Source organism: Monodelphis domestica, chromosome 4, assembly GCF_027887165.1.
Source record: "Monodelphis domestica isolate mMonDom1 chromosome 4, mMonDom1.pri, whole genome shotgun sequence".
Lineage (NCBI taxonomy): Eukaryota > Metazoa > Chordata > Mammalia > Didelphimorphia > Didelphidae > Monodelphis > Monodelphis domestica.
This window is the reverse complement of record NC_077230.1, coordinates 68,892,219-68,910,578: the sequence shown is the minus strand read 5'-3', so window position 1 is coordinate 68,910,578 and position 18,360 is coordinate 68,892,219. Positions and strand designations below refer to the sequence as shown.

General features: G+C 35.7%; 1 protein-coding gene across 1 annotated transcript in view; it reads left to right on the top strand.

Annotated features, from left to right (window-relative positions):
• CIP2A (cellular inhibitor of PP2A) overlaps positions 1-18,360 on the top strand; it is a 56,992-nt gene that overhangs the window by 25,915 nt on the left and 12,717 nt on the right. The window contains exons 12-16 of the mRNA XM_001362164.4: positions 1,694-1,793; positions 3,809-3,927; positions 5,474-5,669; positions 6,189-6,263; positions 6,363-6,473. Of these exons, the coding sequence (XP_001362201.2) occupies positions 1,694-1,793; positions 3,809-3,927; positions 5,474-5,669; positions 6,189-6,263; positions 6,363-6,473 (601 nt within the window). The remainder of the gene's footprint in view (positions 1-1,693; positions 1,794-3,808; positions 3,928-5,473; positions 5,670-6,188; positions 6,264-6,362; positions 6,474-18,360) is intronic.

The window sequence follows — 18,360 nt, the reverse complement described above, 5'->3', positions numbered from 1 at the left end:
TTGTATTGTAATATTTTTTATTATTGAGATTACAATTTTTACAACTCAAATTAAGTTTGTTTTAGTTTAAAAAGTAAATATTTATCATTTAGCCCTTTGATATTGGGTGGTAGGAGAACAGAAGTGATAAGAGATTGTGAGAGCAAAACAATGGTAGTTACAAATATCAACTCCTGAAAAAGTTGAGCATCTTTAGGCTCTGATGAACTACCAGAAGAAGTATGTATATGTTTTACATAAATACAAACAAGTGATAGTAATTTACATTAGTCAAGTAATCTACATTATTAGAAACAATGCTTTCAAAGTCAAAAGAAGTTATGCTTTAAAAAATATTTTTAACTGTTCTTTCCCCTAAAATATGAAGGATTCTTATTAAGAATGTAGTTTTGTCTTCTTTTCTCCCTTTTTAAGCATTAATATAGACAAGGTCACTGGAAAAAGTAAAAGTTTATTTTTATTATATTTTTGTGATACATAATGTATGTGATTCCAAAACATTAATAAGATTTTTTGAGATTATATATAACATGAATGCTGAAATACAAAGGAGCTGGTAAGGGAGATTTTGGCCTCTAGAGGGCTCTTACTAACACAATCACTATATAATCTTTGGCTGTTTGGTAGAGAGGTGTGTTAAAATTTGAGAGTCTTTCAGAGATTTTTTTTCCTCCCTCTGGAGCCTCTTCTAATATTTTTTCAATGCTAAAAAAAGGGGAATTTTATTGCAGGGAATACCATCACTACTAAGAATTCCATATTACTATTAAGAGACACCTTTCCTGCATCATGATATCAAGAAATAAACTTTTGCTTATGTGGAAATTTGTTATTAAAATAAAAAAATAAGGTTAAAAAAGAAATTGGTGATATTTGGAATTTTCATTTAGACATTTCTATATCCATTTGACAGTAAGATTTTCTTTCTTTTCTTTTTTTTTTTAAGTTACCTTCTGTTTTAGAATTGATAATACATATCAGTTCCAAGGCAGAAGAGCAGTAAAGTCTAAGCAGTTGGAATTAAGTGACCTGCCCAGGGCCATATAGCTAGGAAGTGTTTGAGGCCAGATTTGAACCCAGGACTGGCTCTTCATTCCTTAGTGACCCAGCTCCCCCCAGGAATACATTCTTAACATATATCTGATAGAGTCGTAGTAGCCCTATTCAGAAATTTTCTACAGGTTATTTTAAATGATAATAAACTCCCCTTAGACTGGTATCATTTTTTGGTACCTTCTTCCACGTATAGGACAGAGCATAATACAAAGTAGAAGCCTAGTTAAATGACTTTGTACTGATCACTATAACTAACCATTTCTGTCCTGTTGATATATTCTAAAGAAAGAAGCCAATAATTCAATGAGGCATATTGACAATACTCCTAGCATTTGTATAGAAAGTTATGTTCTGTAAATTTATATATAAATTTATGAGTATAGTTATGGTAAAGGGTCAGGAGAAAAAAGACCTTTAAAGATATTCTATTGATATTGCCATTAATTACTATTTGAACTGTGATTGTAAGGATTTGATTTATACAGCATTATCATTTAATACCTTCTATTAGCAACAACTCATCTTTTCCATGGTTTAAAAGGAAGTAAATATGATTTATCAGCTTCTTCAGAGATATTTTGAGAAAATAAGCTTATATGCCTTATTCTAATTTATATATACTTTACCATTTTTGAAGCAAACTTGCTGCAGATGTCATTTTGAAAACACTTGAACTTATGAGTAGACTTAAACAATTGATTCCTGGCATGGAAGTCACTTTCTACAAAGTGCTTCAGGTAGGTTTTATTTTTTATGTATTAATAGGAGTGTTTAATCATAATTTAATGTGTACCCCAAAGTTTTTCCAGTTCTCTTTTTATAAACTTATGTCTACGTGTGAAGTGTTGAAGGCCTGTAATAGGGTAGAAACAGTCTTAGAGATAAGGGTGCATATATGAGAGATGTTATGACAATAAAAATGACAAGTAGGAACAGATTGTAGGAAGGGGAGATAAGAGAGTGAGGATTCAAAGGAGACACCTAGGTTTTAAATCTGAGTAACTGGGAGAATGGTTGTACTCTTCACAAGAATAAGGAAGTCATGAGAGAGAGAAATATTTTGAAGAAAAGAACGAATTTGTTTTTTGTTTATGAGACATCCAGTTTGAGATGATTGCTAGGCTGTTGGAAATGTAAGCCTAAAGGTCAGGAGAGAGGTTAGAACTAGTTAAATAAAGCTAAGACTCTTCTTATATTAAAGTATGATAGTTGAATCCATAGGGACTGATGAAAAGCTAAAGTAGGGTGGAGTTAATTCCATTTTCATATGTGAAATTCTGAAGAGAAAAAAGTGTTAAGAAGACAGTAACCTACATTGATAAAGGCTACAAAAGGTCCAGAAGACTAAAGATTGAGAAAAGGCCTTTAGATTTGATGATTAAAAAATCATTGGGAATTTTGGGAGATAGCAGTTTCAGTTGAATGATGAGATATGACATCAAACTGAAGAAAAGTAAAGGATTTAGAAAAAGTGAGTAGAGGCATTGATTATAAATAGATTTATCAAGAAGTTTAGCCAGAAAAGGGAGAAGAAATATAGGAGGATAACTAGTAGGGATGGATGGGTCAAGTGAAGGTTTATTTTTGAGAATAGGGGAAGCATGAGCATGTTTGTAGACAGTAGGAAAGGAGCCCAGTAATAAGGAGAAACTGAAAATAGTGAGAGAATAGAGATGATAAAGTGGGTAATCTGTTAGAAAAGATAAGATGGAATGAAATCCCTTGTAGAAGAGTTTTGTTTTGTAAAGGAGAAGGGCTACCTCTTCACGTGACAGGTGAAGACAGAGAAAGTATCAGAAGACATATTAGTGATGTGAGATGAGAAGAAGGTATGAGGGAGCTCTCGGCAAACAGCCTCAGTTTTTTCAGTGAAGTTTGAGTCATGGTTCTCAGCAGAGTATATGCATGGGTGGGGGAGGGAGCAATGAGAGATTTGGGGTGGGATGAAAAGATTTGGAAAAGCAACTGTTTGGAGTAGAATAGTGTTATTTATGGATGGCCCAATTGAGATTATATGTCATAAATTTGTAGTGAACTAAGTCAGCAGAGTTGTATGATTTTGTTGAACTTCATTCAGGAGTGTGTGAGTAGAAATAAAGGCAGTAGGTGGTGATAGTGGTCCAGGACTGAGACTTGGGAGGGCAAGATCTTCAGTAGGACAAGGGGGATAAGGACTTGAGAGAAGAGGGCTGTAAAGAGTTGAACTGGTTCACCAAAGGATCAAGATGAGGAAAGAAGGAATATCTATAAGGAGTAATGGCCTGGGAAAGAGGTGAGAGGTGGAAGGATTAGAAGTTAAAGCTAGGACAAAGAATAGGTTTGGGGATTGTGTGGGGCAGAGAAAGGTGGAAAAACAACAGATTGTGATCAGATAAAGGAATTTCAGTTTATGAACATGAAAATTGCATTTGTGGATGTTAGCAAGATCAAGGGTATCACCATCTCTGTATGTAGCTGAAGTTGGAGTGGAGGTCATAGGAAATGAGTAAGTTGAGGAACCAAGAAGTTAGAGAATTAGCATATCATATGTATGTTGAACCCCTTAGTATGAGGGTCTTTAAAAGAATAATATAGAACCCGAAAATCAGAGTTTTGAAAATAATCTGGGGCTCTCCTCTAAAATCTTATCATTGTTACTTAATAGACTTTCTATCAACAAGTTCTCTCTTCTTTCTCTCTTCCTCTCTTCTCCTACCTTCCTCTTTCCCTCCCAGTTAACTTGATTTTTACTATTTGTGTTCGCTTTGTTTAGGATCAGCGTTTGGTTACTCCTTTAGCTTTTGCCTTAACATCAGAGAACAGGGAACAAGTACAGTGTGGACTTGGACTGTTGCTGGAAGCTGCACCATTACCTGACTTTCCTGCCATAGTGTAAATGACTTATTTGTATTACTAACTAAAATGCTATAATAACAACCTGAATCTCTTATATGCAAACTTTTGGCATATAATAAAAAAATTATGTAAACCTATAAGGGAAATATTGTATAACTTCATTAATCTAGAAAAATAAAGGGAAAGGCTAATCAATGTATAAATATTTAGAGAGATAGTAAGTTTTTATAATTTTTAAGGCATAAAATAATTAATGCTTAAGTAAAAGCCCTGATGTATCTGTCTTTTTTTTTTTTAACCCTTGCCTTCCACCTCAGAGTCTATATTGTGTAATTGTTCTCAGATAGGAGAGTGATATAGACTAGGCAAGGGGAGTTCAGCAACTTGCCCAGGGTCACACAAGTAGGGGGCGTCTGATCTGAACCCAGGACCTAGTCTCTAGGTATTGATCTCAATCCACTGAGCCACCTAGCTGCCTCTTGCATCTGTTTTAACAGAGAGAGAATAATAAAGTGAACTTACTTATATGCATATAAGTAGAATGATGCAAAAAGTGACTTTTGAAACCAGTTTATTTTCTTAAGCAGGTACAATTCATTCTAAACTTTTAACACTATTAATTTGCTTTGGTTTGTAAAGCTTTTGCTAGCACAAAAACCAGCTTTAAATCACCCAGTAGCAAAGTAGCCCATATTCTGAATTAGAAAAGTTCTAATTGATGCATGTTCTTATTACAACATTGATAATGATTCTGAGTGTATCTGATATGTATATATGTATATGAGAGAAAGCATAGAGAATTGGCCTCAGAGCCAGGAAAACCTAGGTTCAAATCCCAAATTTTAAATATATTTGCTTTGTCACCATAAACCTCTTTTAGGTGCCAGTTCTCTAAGATTGTAAGTTGCAAAGAACATTATGATCTGCATTGATAAAGTGAGTTTACTCATTAGGAGTTCTTTACACTAATGAAATTACAAGTCTGATCTCTTCCTTTCTCCTAATATAGATGCAAATAAGGACATGATCACCCATGACTTGTTATGGTATAATAGTTTAGGATTAATCTCTTGAGAGTTTCCTGGGTGTCCCCGTCATGATCATGCAAGTTTGAGCTAATTTAATATTGAAATAATATAGTAATATTTCTGTAATAAGTGCAGAAAAGAATTCATAGCATGAATTAAGTGATTCCTCAAAGTCTGTAGAGAAATATGACCCAAATGGGGGGAAAAGAAACAAACAGGAACCTAATATGATTCTGCAGTTACAGGGAAGGATTCTAGCCTCAGAGGAATTGCTTCCTTACCTCTGTGTAGTACTGGTCAACTTATGGTATCTATAAACTTAGATTTGTAAGTTGGGTTATTCTAATAAATTGTAGGTTGTCAATATAGGAAAATATTGTGAATGGGAAGGAGTTATGTTCTAGATTTGTTTACTGAAAGAATCATCACAGAAAACATTTGCATACTTGTACTATACAAAACAACTAGACTACTATGTAATCCTATATATATATATGTGATTAGGTTATCTTGCTTTTTGGCTTGCTTTTTACATTTATTTGTTTTCCATTTAGCCTTGGTGAAAGTATTGCAGCAAACAATGCATATAGACATCAGGAAGCAGAGTATATGCCCAAAAGAATTCATTTACAGTCAGTGACTCCAACTCTTTCAACATCTCTAAAGGGCTCAACTTCTCACCTTTCAAATGATAGCTTCCCTTGTTTAAATATTCAGGAGCTAATACAGAAACTTCAGACTGGAATGGAGGTGAATAATACTTGCTAATTTTCATGTGATTAAAATAGTGACTTCATATTTCTGATGTCAGAGTTTATTTATTTTAAACCGTTACCTTCTGTCTTTGAATCAATATTGTGTATTGGTTCCAGAGAAGAAGAGTGATAAGGGCTAGGCAGTGGGGGTGTGGGGGTATGGGTTAAATGACTTCCCAGGGTCAGGTACCTAAGGAAATATTTGAGGTCTAATTTTTAACCTAGTATCTCCCATCTCCAGATGTGGCTCTCAATCCATCAAGTCACCTAGCTGCCCCTATAATTTATTCTTAAAAACCTATACAAGAATAAAAATCTAAACTAGATATATATGAAAAACTGAAAAAACTCTTACAATTCTTGATTTCATGTAAAATAGTCTCCTATAGTAGCCAGAATTGTAGTGATCCCTGCTTAAAAGAAACTGGTTGATTTGTTATATATTATTTTATGATAGATTTATAGCTATGTTTAACTTATTTGATTTTTTCCCCCTGTGTTAATTCTCATATAGATGAAGGATCAGATATCTGATGTAAGAATATCTGACATAATGGATGTCTATGAAATGAAATTGTCTACATTAGCAGTAAGTAATTGCCATGTTTTATCTTGGATAAGTAAGGATATCATTTTAGTTTTGTTTGATATTCTTCTTCACTATTCATACTTGTTCTTGCTTTTATAGTCCAAAGAAAGTAGGTTACAGGATCTTTTGGAAGCGAAAGCATTAGCCCTTGCACAGGCCGATAGACTGATTGCTCAGTACCGTTGTCAAAGAACCCAGGCTGAATCAGAGGTGAGTACATTTTATAGATGTCAATCTGATGTTGGTATAAGGAAAATAAGGTAAGGTAAAAAAGAAAATTTCGCTTTTTAAGAGTATTACAGATGTTTAAAGACAAGCTTATGCACATGAAATGTTTGAATAAATTATGGAAGCCATAGAATGATCAAATCAGATAAAAATGGTATTTAAGTAATTTGGAGTCATTCCTTTTGAAGTACAAATGCATTTACTGATTTTAGAAGATGCATTAATGTCAAGTAATTCTGTTTTTATAAATTCCATTTTTAAATAGAGTTCTATTTAGGAAAGCTATTTTGATATACCATGGGTTGGCCTAAAATTAACAGTACATTACTTTTCAGGTTTTGGTGAATTCTTTTAAAACAAAAAGTATTGTGGAAAGATTTATTTACAGTGCCCTGTCAACATAGCAATCAATTGCTTAATGAAAATAATATTGTTTTGATTCAGTATTTATACTTTCATCTGTAGTTATTTGTGTGAAGGCAAGGGAAGATGGAAGCTGTTACCAAGGGCAGGATCTAAGAACAAGGTCTGGATCTCTTTGTATTCCCAGAGCTTTGTATTTGATTGACATTTTGTTGTGGTGGGTTTTTAGTTGTGTCTGACTCTTTGTGATCCCATTTAGGATTTATTGGCAAAGATACTAGAGTGGTTTGTCATTTCTTTCTCTAGATTATTTTATAAAGAGAAAACTCAGGTAGAGTTGAGTTCCAGGATCACATAGTTAGTAAGTGCCATAGGCCAGATTTGAACTCAGTTCTTCCTGATTCCAGGCTTAGTGATCTATCCACTCTTCCACCTAGCTCTCCTGCTTGACACTTATCAAATCTTTAAATTGAATTGTGATAATAAAATGGGGTGAAATCTAAAATAATTATTAAGTATTTATCTCGTGCTACCTAGGTCTTGTGCTAGCTATCAATATAGCATAGTGGATGAAATGGCTAGGATTGAAGTTAGTGAAATAAGGTATAAGTACTAGTGGTTCTCTGATCTTATCAATGAGTACTCCCACTATAAATTTCTCCCTTTTTTAGTCATATACCACTGTTAACATCCATTATAGCTCCTAATTTTATTTGTTCAATAGGTTTTTTTTTTTAATTTTCAGTGTTATCAATCTCAACTTTTATTTTCATGATTTCCAATTTGGTGTTTAATTAGGGATTTTTAATTTGTTCTTTTTTTATCACTTTAAACATTATTTTATTTGGTCATTTCCAAACATTATTCATTGGAAACAAAGATCATTTTCTTTTCCTCCCCCTCACCCCCTTCCCACCACCTCTCCCATAGCCGACGCATGATTCCACTGGGTATCACATGTGTTCTTGGTTCGAACCCATTTCCATGTTGTTGGTATTTGCATTAGAGTGTTCATTTAGAGTCTCTCCTCAGTCGTATCCCCTTCCCCTCTGTAGTCAAGCAGTTGCTTTTCCTCGGTGTTTTTACTCCCATAGTTTATCCTCTGCTTGTGGATAGTGTTTTTTAGATCCCTGCAGATTGTTCAGGGACATTGCATTGACACTAATGGAGAAGTCCATTACCTTAGATTGTACCACAGTGTATCAGTCTCTGTGTATAATGATTTCCTGGTTCTGCTTCTTTCGCTCTGCAACAATTCCTGGAGGTTGTTCCAGACTCCATGGAATTCCTCCACTTTATTATTCCTTTTAGCACAATAGTATTCCATCACCAACATATACCACAGTTTGTTCAGCCATTCCCCAATTGATGGGCATCCCCTCGTTTTCCAATTTGTGGCCACCACAAAGAGCGCAGCTATGAATATTCTTGTACAAGTCTTTTTCCTTATTATCTCTTTGGGGTACAAACCCAGCAGTGCTATAGCTGGATCAAAGGGCAGACAGTCTTTTATCACCCTTTGGGCATAGTTCCAAATTGCTCTCCAGAATGGTTGGATCAATTCACAACCCCACCAGCAATGCATTAATGTCCCAACTTTGCCACATCCCCTCCAGCATTCATTAATTTCCTTTGCTGTCATGTTAGCCAATCTGCTAGGTGTGAGGTGATACCTCAGAGTTGTTTTGATTTGCATCTCTCTGATTATAAGAGATGTAGAACACTTTTTCATGTGCTTATTAATAGTTTTGATTTCTTTGGCTGAGAACTGCCTGTTCATGTACCTTGCCCATTTATCAATTGGAGAGTGGCTTGATTTTTCGTACAATTGATGTAGCTCTTTGTAAATTTGAGTAATTAAACCTTTGTCAGAGGTTTTTATGAAGATTGTTTCCGAATTTGTTGCTTCCCTTCTGATTTTAGTTACATTGGTTTTGTTTGTACAAAAACTTTTTAATTTGATGTATTCCAGATTATTTATTTCACATTTTGTGACTCTTTCTAAGTCTTGCTTGGTTTTAAAGCCTCTCCCTTCCCAAAGGTCTGACATGTATACTATTCTGTGTTTGCCTAATTTTCTTATAGTTTCCTTCTTTATGTTCAAGTCATTCACCCATTTTGAATTTATCTTGGTGTAGGGTGTGAGGTGTTGATCTAAACCTAATCTTTCCCACACTGTCCTCCAATTTTCCCAGCAGTTTTTATGAAATAGTGGATTTTTGTCCCAAAATCTGGGATCTTTGGGTTTCTCATATACTGTCTTACTGAGGTCACTTACCCCAAGTCTATTCCACTGAACCTCCTTTCTATCTCTTAGCCAGTACCAAATTGTTTTGATGACTGCTGCTTTATAATATAGCCTGAGATCGGGACTGCAAGGCCCCCTTCCTTTGTATTTTTTTTTTTCATTATTTCCCTGTATATCCTTGATCCTTTGTTCTTCCAAATGAACTTTGTTATGGTTTTTTCTAGATCAGTAAAAAATTTTTTGGAAGTTCCATGGGTATGGCACTAAATAGATAGATGAGTTTGGGTAGGATGGTCATTTTTATTATATTGGCTCATCCTACCCATAAGCAGTTAATGTTTTTCCAATTGTTCAAGTCTAGTTTCAGTTGTGTGGAGAGTGTTTTATAGTTGTGTTCATAAAGTTCCTGTGTTTGTCTCGGAAGATAGATTCCTAAGTATTTTATTTTGTCTAAGGTGATTTTGAATGGGATTTCTCTTTCTAGTTCTTGCTGCTGAGCTGTGTTGGAAATATATAGAAATGCTGATGACTTATGTAGGTTTATTTTGTATCCTGCAACTTTGCTAAAGTTGTTGATTATTTCGATTAGCTTTTTGGTTGAATCTCTAGGATTCTTTAAGTAGACCATCATATCATCCTCAAAGAGTGATAACTTGGTCTCCTCATTGCCAATTTTAATGCCTTCAATTTTTTTTCTTCTCTAATTGCTAATGCTAGTGTTTCTAGTACAATGTCAAATAATAGGGGTGATAATGGGCATCTTTGTTTCACTCCTGATCTTAATGGGAATGCATCTAGTTCATCCCCATTGCAGATGATATTAGTTGATGGTTTTAGATATATACTGTTTATTATTTTTAGGAACGACCCTTCTATTCCTATACTTTCTAGTGTTTTTAATAGGAATGGGTGTTGTATTTTATCAAAGGCTTTTTCTGCGTCTATTAAAATAATCATGTGATTTTTGTTGGTTTGCTTGTTGATGTAGTCAATTATGTGGATGGTTTTCCTAATATTGAACCAGCCCTGCATCCCTGGTATAAATCCTACTTGATCATGGTGAATGACTCTTCTGATCACTTGCTGGAGTCTTTTTGCTATTATCCTATTTAAGATTTTTGCATCTATATTCATTAGGGAGATTGGTCTATAATTTTCTTTCTCTGTTTTTGGCCTGACTCGTTTTGGAATTAGTACCATGTTTGTGTCATAAAAGGAATTTGGTAGAACTCCCTCTTTGCTTATTATGTCAAATAGTTTGCATAGTATTGGGGTTAGTTGTTCTTTGAATGTTTGATAGAATTCACTGGTGAATCCGTCAGGCCCTGGGGATTTTTTCTTAGGAAATTCTTTGATGGCCTGTTGGATTTCTGTTTCTGATATGGGATTATTTAAGAAATTGATTTCTTCTTCTGTTAGTCTAGGTAATTTATATTTTTGTAAATAACCTAGATTGGTATATTTATTGCCATATAGTTGGGCAAAGTAGTTTTTAATGATTGCCTTAATTTCCTCTTCATTGGAGGTGAGGTCTCCCTTTTCATCCTTGATGCTGTTAATTTGCCTTTCTTCTTCCTTTTTTAAATTAGATTGACCAGTACTTTGTCTATTTTGTCTGTTTTTTCAAAGTACCAGCTTCTAGTCTTGTTTATTAGCTCAATAGTTCTGTCACTTTCGATTTTATTAATTTCTCCCTTAATTTTTAGGATCTCTAGTTTGGTTTTCTTCTGGGGGTTTTTAATTTGTTCGTTCTCAAGTTTTTTGATTTGCATTTCCAATTCCTTGATCTCTGTCCTCCCTAATTTGTTAATATATGCACTCATGGATATGAATTTTCCTCTTAAGTACTGCTTTGGCTGCATCCCATAAGGTTTGAAAAGATGTCTCACCATTGTCATTTTCCTCAACGAAATTATTAATTGTTTCTATGATTTCTTCTCTAACTATCCTATTTTGGAGTATCATATTATTTAATTTCCAATTAATTTTTGATTTGGCTCTCCATGTACCCTTACCAATCAACATTTTTATTGCCTTGTGATCTGAAAAGGCTGCATTTATTATTTTTGCTTTTCTGCATTTGAGTGCCATGTTTCTGTGACCTAGTGTATGATCTATTTTTGTGAATGTGCCATGTGGTGCTGAAAAGAAGGTGTATTCCTTTTTGTCCCTATTTATTTTTCTCCATATGTCTATTAACTCTAATTTTTCTAAAATTTGATTCACCTCTTTTACCTCTTTCTTGTTTATTTTTTGGTTTGATTTATCTACATTTGATAGTGGTTGGTTCAAGTCTCCCACTAATATGGTTTTACTGTCTATATCCTCCTTCAATTCTCCTAGTTTCTCTATTAAAAATTTGGATGCTATACCATTTGATGCATACATGTTGATTAGTGATATTTCCTCATTGTCTATATTCCCTTTTAACAGAATATATTTACCTTCCCTATCCCTTTTGATCAGGTCTATTTCTGCTTTGGCTTTGTCAGATATCATGATTGCAACTCCTGCCTTCTTTCTATCAGTTGAGGCCCAAAAGGTCTTACTCCAACCTCTAATTCTAACCTTGTGAGTGTCAACCCACCTCATATGTGTTTCTTGAAGACAACAAATGGTAGCGTTTTGGGTTCTAATCCAATCTGCTATTTGTCTACATTTTATGGGTGAGTTCATCCCATTCACGTTCAAAGTTATGATTGTCATTTGTGGATTCGCTGGCATTTTGATATCTTCCCCTAGTTCTGACCTTTCTTCTTTAGCTATCTCCTTTTGAACCAGTGATTTACTTTAGGTCAGTCCCCCTAGTCCCCTCCCTTGATATGCTTCCCTTTCTAGCCCCTCCCTTTTTGTGCTCCCTTCCCCTTCCCCCTGCTCTTCCCTCCCTTTTTATGCTCCCTCCCCCCTCCTCTTCCCTCCTTTTTTATGCTCCCCCCTCCCTTAATTTTCCTTTCTTTCTTGCCCTAATGGATAAGATAGAATTCAGGATCCCACTGGATCTAGATGTTCTTCCCTCTCAGATTTAATTTCACTGAGAGTAAGGTTTAAGTAATTCCACTTCACGCTCTCTTCCTCTCCTTCTCATATGAGAGTTCTTCCCCTCCCCTTCCCATGTGTATCTTTATATGGGAAAGATTATTCTATTAAGTCCCCCCCTATTTCTTGAAGTAAGTCTTAGTATTATTGATGGTTCCCCCCTCCCTTTTCCTTTCTTTGCCTCCACTTTCCCCAAATCTTCTTGATGCCCCAATCTTTCCCTATGCATGTTTCTTCTAACTACTCTTATGATGCTACAATTTTTGAGACTTACACAAAACATTTCCCACACATATTAATATATATAATTTGATGTAAATGTAGTCCTTATAGAAGAGAGTTTGACTCTCTTCTATAAAAGATAAGATTTAACTCCTTTTCCCTTTCTTTCATATTTACCTTTTCATGTTTCTCTTGCTTTCTGTGCTTGGATATCGAACTTTCCACTAAGCTCTGGTCTTTTCTTAGCAAATATGCTTCCCTTTCTAGCCCCTCTCTTTTTATGCTCCCTTCCCATCCCCTCTCTCCTTCCCTCCCTTTATATATTCCCTCCCCCTCCACCTCCTTAATTTTCCTTTCTTTCTTGCCCTAATGGATAAGATAGAATTCAGGATCCCACTGGATCTAGATGTTCTTCCCTCTCAGATTTGCTTTCACTGAGAGTAAGGTTTAAGTAATTCCACTTCACGCTCTCTTCCTCTCCTTCTCATATGAGAGTTCTTCTCCTCCCCTTCCCATGTGTATCTTTATATGGGAAAGATTATTCTATTGAGTCCCCCCCTATTTCTTGAAGTAAATCTTAGTATTATCGACGATTCCCCCCCCTCCCTTTTTCTTTCTTTGCCCCACCTTTCACCAAATCTTCTTGATGCCCCAATCTTTCCCTATGTATGATTCTTCTAACTATTCTTATGATGCATACAATTTTTGAGAGTTAAACAATACATTTTCCCCACATAATAATATATATAATTTGATATAAATGTAGTCCTTATAGAAGAGAGTTTAACTTAAAGAAAAAGATAAGATTTATCTCCTTTTCCCTTTCTTTCATATTTACCTTTTCACGTTTCTCTTGCTTTCTGTGATTGGATGTCAAATTTTCCACTAAGCTCTGGTCTTTTCTTAGCAAATGCTTGGAAATCTATTTTGTTGAATGCCCATTCTTTCCCCTGGAAGTATATAGTCAGTTTTGCTGGGTAATTGATTCTTGGTTGGAGACCCAGCTCTCTTGCCTTTCTAAATATCGTGTTCCATGCTTTGGGGTCTCTTAGTGTGTTAGCCGCTAAGTTCTGTGTGATCCTTATGGGAGCCCCCCTATATCTGAAGCTCCTCTTCTTGGCTTCTTGTAGGATTTTCTCCTTTTCTTGGAAGCTCTTGAATTTGGCGATTACATTCCTCGGGGTTGTCTTTTGGGGATTTAGTATAGAGGGTGTTCTATGTACCCTTTCTATTTTTTTCCCCCTTGCTCCAGAACATGTGGGCAATTTTCTTCTATAATCTCCTGTAGAATAGCATTGATGTTTTTGTTTATCTCTGGTTTTTCGGGGAGACCAATAATTCTCACCTTGTCTCTTCTTCCTCTGTTTTCCAAGTCTGTGACCTTTTCAGTGAGATATTTCATGTTTTCTTCTAATTTATTAATTTTTTGGCTTTGCTTTATTGATTCTTGATGTTTTGTAATCTCGTTGTCTTCCATTTGCTTAATTCTGGTCGTTAGGGACTCGTTTTCCTTTTCAGCTTTGTCTGCCCTTCTATTAGATGCTTCCAGCTCTTTCTTCAATTGTGAAGTCTTGTCTATCAGACTGCTGATCTCTTTCTCCCATTTTTCTTGGGCATGCTCGCTGTCTTCTAGTTGCTTAATTCTGGTCATTAGGGACTGGTTTTGCTTTTCAGCTTTGTCTGCCCTTCTATTAGATGCTTCCAGCTCTTTCTCCAATTGTGAAGTCTTATCTATCAGACTGCTGATCTTTTTCTCCCATTTTTTTTTCCAAAAGGTTTCCATCTTTTGGGTAAGCTCCAGTTTGAGATCTTCCAGCGTTTGTGGATAGTTTCCATTTTGGGAGGCATATTCTGATTTTGTTTGGATTTCATCCTCATTCTCTTCTTTTCCTTGGGTACTCCCTCCATAAACGTTTTCAATAGTCACTCCCCCCCGCCCCTTTTTTCTTGGAGGTTTGATTTTGGGACATGTGAGCCATCCCTTTGGTGGTTTTATTCCACTTTCTTTTTTGGTCTGGGGTCTGGGTGATATGGGCGGGTTTTCTGTGAATTTAGGTTGCCTCAGACTAGTTTTTCCCAGCCTCTGAGGTTTCTTAGAGTGCGAGTCCCTGTACTTAGCATGGCAGCCCCTTTGCTCAGCGCGGCCTCTTAGCGCAGCCGTCCCTTTCCCAGTGCAGCCTCTCAGAGCCCCTTTGCTCAGCGCACCCTCTCAGCACGGCTGCTCCTTTGCTCAGCGCAGGATTTTCCCGTGAAACCGCCCTGAGAGGTCGTTTCCTTGAAGTCTTTAGATCCCAAGGACCCTGGTGTGCCCCCCCCATCCCCCGCCCCCAGACAGAGATGTTCCTCACTCAGTTGCTGTCCCAGTGAGCGCTCTGATAGCTTACTCTGGTTTGGTTGGGGGGGGGAGGGGTGGCTCAGTTCACGTTTTTGTGCCAGCTTTTCCTCCTCCTTATAGTGTGGAAATGTTCAAATCCCATGTACCTTCATTTCTGTGGGTTACTAGGGAGTCCCTCCGTTCTTCCAAAGGTGATTTTTATGCTCTTTTGAGGTAGTCTATTTTGTTCGGTGCCGGGGAGGGGAAGCGAGTCATGTCGAGATTGCAGCCCTGTTTACCCGGAAGTCTTAATTTGTTCTTTTTCTAGTTTTTATTTTTAGTTGCTTGCCCAATTAATTGTCTGTTCTTTCTCCATTTTATTGATATAAGTAAAAATTTCTCCTAAGTATTGCTTTGTCTGCATCTGACAAATTTTGGTAGGTTGTCTCATTGTTGTCATTCTCTTTAACGAAACTATTGATTGTGTGTATAATTTGTTTTTTGACCCCTCATTCTTTAGGATTAGATTTTCAAATTTCCAATTAATTTTAAATTTCTGTTTCTTAGCCCTTTATTAAATATAATTTTTATTGCATTATGATCTGAAAATGATGCATTTGCTATTTCTGCTCTTCTGAATTTGGTTGTGAGGTTTTCATGCTGCAATAATGGTCAATTTTTGTGAAGGTGCCATGTACAGCTAAGAAAAATGTATATACTCCTTTTTATTTCCATTCAGTTTTTGCTAGATATCTAGCATATCTAACTTCCAAAAATCTATTCATCTCTGTAACTTCTTTCTTGTTTATTTTGTGGTTAGATTTATCTAATTCTTAGAAGGGAAAGTCAAGGTCCCCAACTAGAATAGCTTTACAATCTGTTTTTATTTTACAACTTATTTAACAACTTCTTTAATAATTTGTATGCTACACCATTTGGTGCATATATTTAATATTGATATTATTTAATTGTTTATGGCACCTTTTAGCAAAATGAAGTTTCCTCGATTATCTTTTAATTAGGTCGGATTTTGCTTCTATTTTGTCTAAGATCATGATTGCTACTCTTGTTTTTTTTTTCATTTTTTCTATGATAAATCCTGTTCTAGCCCCCTTTTACTCTATGTATATCTCTCTTCAAGTGTTTTTTGTAAACAGCATATTTCTGGATTCTGATTTTTAACCCATTATGTTATTTGCTTCTGTTTTAAGAGCAAGTTCATCACATTAACATTCAGTCTTAATTGCTAACTGTGTTAATATTTTTCCCCTTTTTTTTCCCATTTCTCCCTAAAAATCTGTTTTGCATTCTGCCCCACCCCCTGGGCTTTTCTCTTTTCCTTCTTTATTTCCCTGTAGGGCAAGATAGATTTTTATATCCAACTGAGTGTATATGTTGTTTCCTCTTTGAGCTTTTTCTGTTGAGATTAATGTTTAAGCATTGCCCCTCCCTTTAGAGAGCCATTCAGAAGTCTCTCTGAGGGTCTAGAGTCCATTCTGTCTAGGTGTGACGATTTCAGTCGAATAATAGAGTGAGAAACATTACGTACTCAGTCCCACATGCGTAGGCATCACATAGTATTCTGCCATGGCACAGAGGTTTGTTTATTATATAGGCTTAGTGAGTACATACTTCTTTGGCACACAATCAATTTTCTACATACATGATATTCTACATTTAATTGGTTATGTCACACATTAACAAATCACTTAATCATCATTCCTGTGATGTTGTTACAACAAAAACTTTTGTGATGGAGATAAGTGATATGGATAGTGCATTCTAGAAGTTTGTTCCTCTTGACCTGCTGAGAGAATCATTGTGCTTTTGATCAGCTTTCACAATCAATCATAATTACTTAGGAGATGAATAACAAAATATTTTGTATCTAAGTACAGGGTTACAAGGTAACTTAAAGCAGACCAGATTTGGGGTTTTCCTCAATTTACAAGTTCTGTTTTTCTTGTGTTACTTTAAAGTACCTGGCAATGTTGCCTGGTTTCTGTCCACCATCAAATTCATTGGAGTGTGTTAACTGTGAGCAAAGATTTATTATGGTGCTTGAGCATTTGGCCAGTGTTGGTGTGGGACCTTGGAGCCGGTCTCTGCTTGAGAGAGAAAGGAGGGGTAATGGGTAGTGATCTTTAGACTCTGATTCTGTGAATGCAATCTTTTAGGGTAATAATTTAGGGGGATTAAAGTGAGATATGTGTGTGTTAACCCTATAAGTATTTGCTCTTATATTATTTCTCCTGTACTGGGGAGAGAACAATAATCATAACAATTCCATTAGTAAGGGAAATTGGAGAGAGAGAGAGAGAAGTCACAGAGGGGGATCAGTAGGGGCCTTGTTTTCATCTCCCAAACTGTGGCTTTGTCAGCCAGTGGGGATTTGTGGGCTCCCAGCACCTTTCCTCATCTTTCCTTCCATTGTAAAAGTTCTTCTTTCCATGGTTCTTTTATTCAGGAGAAGTTTTCCTGTTCTTCCTCTCCCTCTTTCTCTCAATGCATCCCTCTTACTCCTTTCCTTAATATTTTTGGGAGCCTTTCATCATTAGTTTATACTCATGCCCTCTCTTGTCTGTGTAACTGCCATAATAATGAGAAAAAGTATGATCTTTCTTCTTTGACCCAATTCTTTGTATTGTCAAAGCAACAGGTTCCTGAACCCAGAGCCATCAAGGGGCTTAGAGCTCCTCAAACTGCTGCTGCTGCCAGTGCAGCCATCTCCAAACATATCCCTTTTTGGATTCCTGGGGCCCACCAACATATCAGTGACAGAACTTTCTTGCCAATCCCGTTTGGACTAGAAATTTTTTTCACTTGACCTTTTTGTTTGTTCTGCCTCTACAGAATTTGATTTGAGGTGCTATTTTAGAGTTGGTTGGAGGGAGTTTGGAAGAGCTAGGATAAGAGTTTCTTTATTCCCTCATCTTTTAATAAATCCTTGTTGATTGATTTTTTTCCCTGTTTAACTAATATATATGTCTATACTTTATATCAGTCATACATATAATCTAGCCTGGATTTATCTTGCATATAATATTAAGTAGTTCATATTTCATCCATCCTACAAGCAAAGCAATTAATAAGAAGAGTTCACAAAATTAAAAAAAGAGTCTGTGAAATAAAATTTTATCAGGGGTTCTTAACATGGGGTCCATAAACTTTTGAAGAACATGATAAATATATCTAAATATAATTGACTTTCTTTATAGTTGTATGTATATTTTATGCATTTAAAATTATTACTTTGAGAAAGGGATACATGAGACAAAAGGTTAAGAACCCCTGAATTAGATGAAAGCATCAGGGTTTTAATTTTGTTTTTATTTGTTTTACTTTTTCAGAGCTCTACAAATAATAATTATTGTCAGACCTAAAACCAGTCATTCTAACCACTATTCTTTCTCCACTATTTCTTGTCATAAACACTTTTCCTTTTAGAATGGAAAATGATTTCCGCCCCACCCCCCTTATCATTATGCTCACTTACCTTTATATTTTTGCTGCGCCTCCATATTGAATGTAGATTGTTTCAGAGTCTTATACTTATGTTGAATGCTTTGGTATGAAAAGGCTTCTTTAAATATAAGATTTATGTAAAGTTTTTTTCTTTTAATGTTTAACTTTGGAAACTAAGTTTAATTCCTTTACTGTGTCTAAAATATGAAAACTAAGTGCTA